Genomic DNA, 7,246 nt, shown 5'->3' with positions numbered 1-7,246 from the left:
GTTGTGATTTTGTTTCCGAGTCGATCTTTGTCACTGGATACTCGCCACCACTTTCCCATAGGACTTGTCTTTGAGCTTTCCGCCATAGATTGAAGATGGGTTATGTCCCCTTTTCTCTTTAGTCATTGGTTTGTTTACCTTAATTTTTCTCTTATTATTTCTGAAAATTATTACAGCTTTTTTTTTTTTGGTCTATGATAGTGGAAAATTATAACATTGGAAGTTATATTTTTAATTTGTTATTTTTTTCCCTAGTAGTCAGCGTTTACAATCCACCTTATATTTGAATCCTTGTTGAAGTATTTTACCATTCTTGCCTATCCATCCAGCATTGAAATAGAGAAGGCATTGATGAAATAAATAAATATATATCTATATATATTCTTTTTTTCCCTTTGATTTTGGCTGTTATTAACAGTTTGAGAAAAATGGACTATTTGTGATTAGAGTTGGTCCATTCTAAATTTTCACCAATATCCACCTAGGCCTAAAAAACAGAAACGTTTATAGAATCCCTCCAAGTTTGAGATATTAGTGAAGAACATTAGAAATCAAATTTCATCCATAGGCAAAACCTTTATGGTATTTCTCTAAGATTTAGATGCTAGTAAAAGAACATGTAATTATTTATCCAAAAAAAAAAAAAAAAAAGGAAGAAGTTTAATCAGTTATCAGACTTATATAGATATTCTCAGGCCAAAAGGCCTTTATAGCATCTTTCTAATTGAAGATATTGGTGAAGTAGGGGAGAAGAAGAAAGAGATAAAAAGAAATCTTTATAGAATACCTTTCTTCACATCTCTCTCTCTCTCTCTCTCTCTCTTTCTCTCTCTCTCTCTCTGTGATTTCTTCTCTTTTTCCAACTAAACGTTGTTTTCTACTCACCTACTATAAACCAGTTAATTAACTCTTGGAAATCAACTGCTTGTAACCTCCCATTCATGGAAACAAGGAAAGTGGTCAGTTTCTTCCTTTTTTTTTTTTTTGGTTTTTCCGTTTAACAGGTATCGTCCTGTAAACAATAGAGAATTTACAGTTTCATTTTTTGTGGCAATCAATTATTCATCCAGCCAGTTCGCTTATTGGTGGACGATCCATGACATCAGAAGCAGCCTTGGCATTTCTTTGTAGAATAGGGTCAATATCAGGCAATTTAGGAACCTGAGCCAATATATCGATTGTTCGTCGTAGAAGACGAGCTAGATCACCTTCGTCCATTGCACAATCCATCATCATTTCCCTCCAAGTGAGACCAGAAGCCCAAGCTTCGACCATTCCTGAAAATTGGCTATCCAAATAGCAAGAGATGTTTACTCCATGTTTTTCTTGGAATTCTAGTAGAAAGCTTCTTTGTCCATCCAAGAAGTTGATCACATTGATTACTGTCGTAGAAGGTTCATACATATAGCTGTTATTTTTCCACGGACGAACTTTAATCCCTTCAGAGACCAAACTTGCCAAGACAGCAGCAAGTTGTGCAGGCTTCAAATCTAATAAGACTTTGTTTCGGAGAACCATTGCAAGCCAGAGTTCATTTTCTCCACGGATTGCAGCTGCAGTTTCACCTAGTGGAAATATGACATGGGTATTAATATCCAATGCCCTAGTCTCGTGTATGACATTGCTGATCTGCAAGAACTCCTTCCAACCAGATGGTTCAATTTGCTCTATTCTATTAATCAATCGCCTCGATCTAGCTTTCAAGCGTTTAATTTTTTCCACGGTAAACTTGGCCATGTCAATGATCTTTTTATATTCTCTAAAGCCCTCAGTTCGTGATATCTTCTTCTTCAAACGTGAGACTTTATTTCTTTGGTCTTTGTAACTTTCTACGGCACCATGGTATGCTTCTGATGTATGTAAAAGCTCATCATTTTCGGAAAGGCTATTCACAACTGGCACATTCAAACTCCAAGACCATGTTTCAAGAGATCCTTCCATGCACCATAATGCACCAATTTCAGAATCAGCAAGCTTGTCCCACTTCATTTCCGACTTATCAAGAAGCATCCTCATAATCTCCCGAGGCAAAACATCCCCCAGAGCTAAAGCAACATTGGGAAAGCCAGTCTTATAAACAGTTTTAACCCACTTTTCTGTAAACAGATACCAAGAATTATCTGAGCCCAGAGCCACATAATACGATGGCTCAAAGTCTAAGTTCATTTGAGAGTCACTAGAACTTGTCTCTTCTCTTGGTACATCTAAGGCGAAAGAGTCATCACTAGATACCATTTTTTCAAGTTTTGAACCACTTAGTGAGTCAACCTTCCCCAAATAAACAGCAGGGACAGAGTGTTGAACTCCGTCAGAATCTTTATATTGCAAACACAAAAAGGGTAACCGTCCATTTTCAGACTCCTCTAGTAAAGGTTTCAGTGAAGATATTTTCTGGGATTCCAACCTTTTTCTCAGTTCAGTCCGCAGGCGTTTCTGTGCCCTTAATTCTTCCTGCAGATCTGCAATCTCCTTGTATGCTGCCTCTGACAAAAGCTTCCTGCTCTTTTTATCTATGGCATCATCACTAACTTCGGAAGTCAGCATCTCAATCTCTTTCTTGATTTTAGTTAGCTCCTCTTTTGCAGCAGCCATAACACTGCTGCTAACATAGTTTCCAAAACTTTGCTCAACTAATTTTCTAGCCTCTTCCAAAGTTCTCCCTGTCTGGTTGGCCTTCATGTCTTCTGATTCATTTGAACTGCGAGTAACTTTCGCTCCAGCGAGAAGATTCAGCACCATTCCATATGAAGCCTTAAACTGCGAAACAAGAGGTTCAAGTCCAGCAAATAGAACCTTACAGCATTCTTCAGCACCTTCATAAGGAGTTTGAACAAGCACTACATGACCCCTTTCATCAGTGCCTCTACGTCCAGCACGACCAGCCATCTGAAGCAGTTCGTTTGCGCTTAACTGAACGCGTCCACTATCACTCCTTTTGGTGAGAGATGCAATAACAGATGTCCTAGCAGGCATATTAATTCCAGCAGCAAGTGTTTCTGTAGCAAAGACAACCTTAACAAGTCCTCGCTGAAACAGCTCTTCTATAAATGATTTCCACAAAGGTAAACAGCCAGCATGATGTGCAGCAACCCCTTGTCGTAGACCTTTCACAGCAGTCTCCCTGACAGCATCAGGATACTGAATGCGGAATCTCTTCAAGGCTAGTTCAACCTCACCCATCTCACACTCATCTAAGAGCTTGCAATCTTCAAGGTACTGAACAGCCGCATCACATCCTTTCCTGCTAAAAATAAACCAAATTGCTGGCAGCATATCCCTTGCCTTAAGGTGCCATAATGTATCAGTAATTTGAGGAACCTAAAAATAAAATAAAAAAACAAATTAATATATAGCAGAATAATTTGACAATCTTCAGGGATGTTTCAAATAGACAACACCAACGAATCAATAGTATTTGTGTGCCAGCTTGATGCACCAAGTCCATACTTGTGAACGGCGTATCATGTTGATATCATTCTTTGAAAGTGATTGTCCAGACATGTCACCAACACCATCAAAACTCATCCCATTCACACGTTTTCTTGAATTTCTCCTTCTACCGTCATCTTTGTAAGATTTTATTCCTGAAGCATTAAGTTGTAGATAATTGAGTGACAACTTCCTGTTACATTTAGAGAATATATCAATATCAAAAAATGTTTGCCTTGTTCCAAGAAGGAAAGGGGGAAAAATGTGTGGGTATTTAGAGCCAATTTTGAGAAAGAGCTAAGAGCTTAAAAGGAGGGAAAAGGAAAACCTATTCATGTGTGATCCAGACTTATCAAGAAGAGGTAACAAAGAAGTCTTTGTAGAAAAATGCCAAGTCAATGGTACCGGTCGCTTCGATGACGTTACCAACTCAGTTTTACCATGAATCTGTAAGCAATGTGAAAATTAATTAGAATCAAATTTGTTTGCCCATATACAACTAATATCAAGAAAGTTCAAAAACTCATACCGAAATAGTAGTTAGTAGCAATCATGCCCAATTCATTTACTAGAATGCAGATGATAGATCATATAGGAAGCTATGTTACCTGACCGATCCAACCAGCCAGCTCATCTGGATTTGCAACTGTTGCTGACAGACATATGAGTTGAACTTTTTTTGGGCAATAAATAACCTGAAAATATCAAACCACCCTGCATGTTTGAATAATGTTTTATATAGGCATTAGATGATATCATGAGCAGTAAAGTTTACTCACTATCTCTTCCCACACTGTACCGCGAGATATATCACTTAAATAATGAACTTCATCCAAAACAATCACATCAACATGAAAAAGTCCATCACCAGATGTTCCCACACTGCAGGGAAAGGATTATCAAAATGTAGCTACTGCATCAATGAAATAATAATGATTTCTGAAATATCTACGAAACAAGTTACGTATGCTAGAAACTTATATGGCATTTTTCATTAATCAAACATAAAAGAATTGGTAAAGTGAAAACTTCCAAATCGAAAAATTGTTTAAACCCAATTTTCTGTACCTCTGGTATAACATGTTGCGCAAAATCTCCGTTGTCATGATCAAAACCTGAGCATCTTTGTTAACAGCAGAATCTCCAGTAAGCAGACCAACATAACTGTCACCGAATGTCTGGCTAAAATTGACATAAAAAAGTTGAGCAATAACTTAGTTCAACATATTGGATCTTAGTAACACAAAGCCCTTGTAAAAAAGCACCAAGTCATAGAGATTAACTATCATACAGCTATATATACTACAACATTTGAAAATTGAAAAGTTCTAGTTAGTTCTAAGAGTTGAATACCGAAATTCGCGAAACTTCTGGTTGGATAATGCCTTGAGAGGAGTTGTATAGAACAATCTTCTTCCCCTTGCTACTGTAGCAACAGCCGCAGCTTCTGCTATCAAAGTCTTGCCACTGCTCGTTGGTGCCGAAACCACCATCGATGAACCTCTCAGGAATGCTTGTATGGCCAATCGCTTTTCAAATAGAGAAAATTCAATTAATTTTGTTACGCAGGAAAAAAAAAACAAAAAAAACAAAAACAAAAAAAAACAAAAAAAAAAAAAAAAAAACAAAAAACAAAACATTGATCTTTATTTTATTTTATTTTTTTTACCTGAAATTTATCTATCCGGAAATCGTATATAGACGCGAGCTCATTGACATCGATAACTTCATCGCCAAACTCTTTAACTTCATTTCTAAGTTTCTCAACTCTCTGCCACTTGGATTCCTCGGTTGGAGTTGATGATTCATCCTCATCTTCCACCATCGGAATTTCAATTTCCTGGTCGCTTTGGTCGGGTTCCTCCGATAATTCACCTGAAATGTCGTCGTATTCATCAGCGGCGACATCGTCATCGTCGTCGTCGTAGTCGTAGTCTTCTTCGGCATCGGAAAGTTGAGGTTCTGCAGAGAAGTCTGAAGCCGGGGGTTGCTTGAAGGAGATTCGAAATCGATTTGGGGAGGATGTGCGAAGCGATTTGGGGAAAGAGAAAGCTAGGGTTTGAGTGAAAGGGAACTGGTGGGGATAAGGAAACCGTTTGAATAAAGAAGAGGGGAATGAGAAGCGCGTAGTGGTGGAAGAGTGTGAGGCTGTAGAGAAGGTGTTGTTCATGGCGGGAGAAGATATTTTTTTCTTTTTTTTTGCCCTTTTTGCAGCGATTTTGGATATTGTCCAAAGGTTTTGGGCTTATCGCTATTTAATTATTGATTTAATTAATGTTTTTCTTCATAGACATTTCTTTTTTGGCGGGATATCACATCAATTTTTTTTTTTTTCTTCTTTGCAAATAAAAAAGTATATTGCATCAAAATTTATTTACTAACATATAGTAAGATAATTATAAAGTGATACATTAATATAATTTAAATATAGATAAATAAATATTATTGATTGATATATTATATTTTTGTATATATACATATATTTTTTTTAATTTATGGTGAAATGATTATTATTACAATTTTTCGATATAAAATACCAAATCAGAATTAGGAGATCTACTTTTTTTTATTTTATTTTATTAATATCAACTCATATGGTGCAAATTGAGTTTTTTAGGATGCAACTAATCAAGTGAGATTGAGCAGTGGTATATATATCCAGTTGGGTCAAATGCCGTTTGGTGTGTTTGTAAACTATTATCTCTCCATTTATTATTTTAACATATATAGCTATCTACATGTAGAAGTGCTAGTTATATTATGGGAAAACTTATAGTATATTGATTAAAAAAATAAAAAGAAAAAAAATTCTTTTGCACCAATATTTTGCAGTTTAGTCCATAAAGTTTGATGTCAATAATAAGTGTTTCTAAATTTTATAATCATGTACTTTCGGTTTTAAATAAAAAGATTTTAATGTGGTAATAATTTCAAACTTTGAAATAAAAAAAAAATAATAATAACAATCTCATATTTTTTATTGGTTTTATATTTGAGGATTGGATCATTTTAAAAATTGAAAATATTTTTTAAAAGATACTAGCATATAAAACAAACATTGGTCTACAAATTTTATATGGAAATATCAATAAGTATGAGCCACTTACAAACAAATAAAATGCCCTTTGTTCCAAAAAAATTAAAAATAAATAAAAAATAAAAAACTCTAAAAGAATTCAATGTTAACGACAAGACATGCTGTCAAGTGAGGAGATCATTTTCTATTCATCTAAAGACTTTCTTAACTTTTAGATAATCTAAAAATACATGACAATTTGAAGCATTTTTTATTGTATATTATTATTTTTTAATATAAAAATTTATATCGTTAAAATTCAGATTATATAAATATACAGTAATATATAAACGTTATTTAAAGTTATTAATTAATTATATATATTTTATTAAATTTGTTTTGAAAAAATTGACTTTTTAAATAAATTTTTTTTATTTTAAAAAAAAATTAACCACATTTGACAGCGAAAGTTAGCATTCATCTTCACATTGTCTATAACATATCAGTTTATAACATTCATGACAATCCTAGTAAAAAGCAATTTTTTAAAACACTATCTATATTATATATATATATATATATATATTATATATATTTTTTTTGATCCGCATCTTTATTGGAAAGATGCTTTTGTATATCAATTATTATTCATTTATTTTTTTCCTTTTTCATCCTATATGTTTGTCATAATCTAGTGATATTTGGAAATTAACAAATTGATTTATCCTCCCATCCTCCTCCCTTGCAGTCTTCAATTCTCTACAACCTAGATTGCTTCCTTTATGCTTGAAAACAATGATA

General features: G+C 34.3%; 1 protein-coding gene across 1 annotated transcript; it reads right to left on the bottom strand.

Annotated features, from left to right (window-relative positions):
* Positions 1 to 655: 655 nt before the first annotated feature.
* Positions 656 to 5,663, bottom strand: LOC107409776 (DExH-box ATP-dependent RNA helicase DExH15 chloroplastic). The gene is made up of 8 exons (XM_048461982.2): positions 5,099 to 5,663; positions 4,783 to 4,958; positions 4,498 to 4,611; positions 4,209 to 4,311; positions 4,038 to 4,124; positions 3,758 to 3,876; positions 3,448 to 3,622; positions 656 to 3,318 (listed from the first exon to the last, which is right to left on the bottom strand). The coding sequence occupies exons 1-8, from the start codon at positions 5,597 to 5,599 to the stop codon at positions 1,063 to 1,065; spliced, it is 3,531 nt and encodes a 1,176-aa protein (XP_048317939.2). The 5' UTR covers positions 5,600 to 5,663; the 3' UTR covers positions 656 to 1,062.
* Positions 5,664 to 7,246: the final 1,583 nt, after the last annotated feature.

This window comes from Ziziphus jujuba, chromosome 12 (assembly GCF_031755915.1).
Source record: "Ziziphus jujuba cultivar Dongzao chromosome 12, ASM3175591v1".
NCBI classification, from domain to species: Eukaryota; Viridiplantae; Streptophyta; class Magnoliopsida; order Rosales; family Rhamnaceae; genus Ziziphus; species Ziziphus jujuba.
Note: the sequence above shows the minus strand (reverse complement) of the source record. Positions and strands in the feature narration are given on the sequence as shown.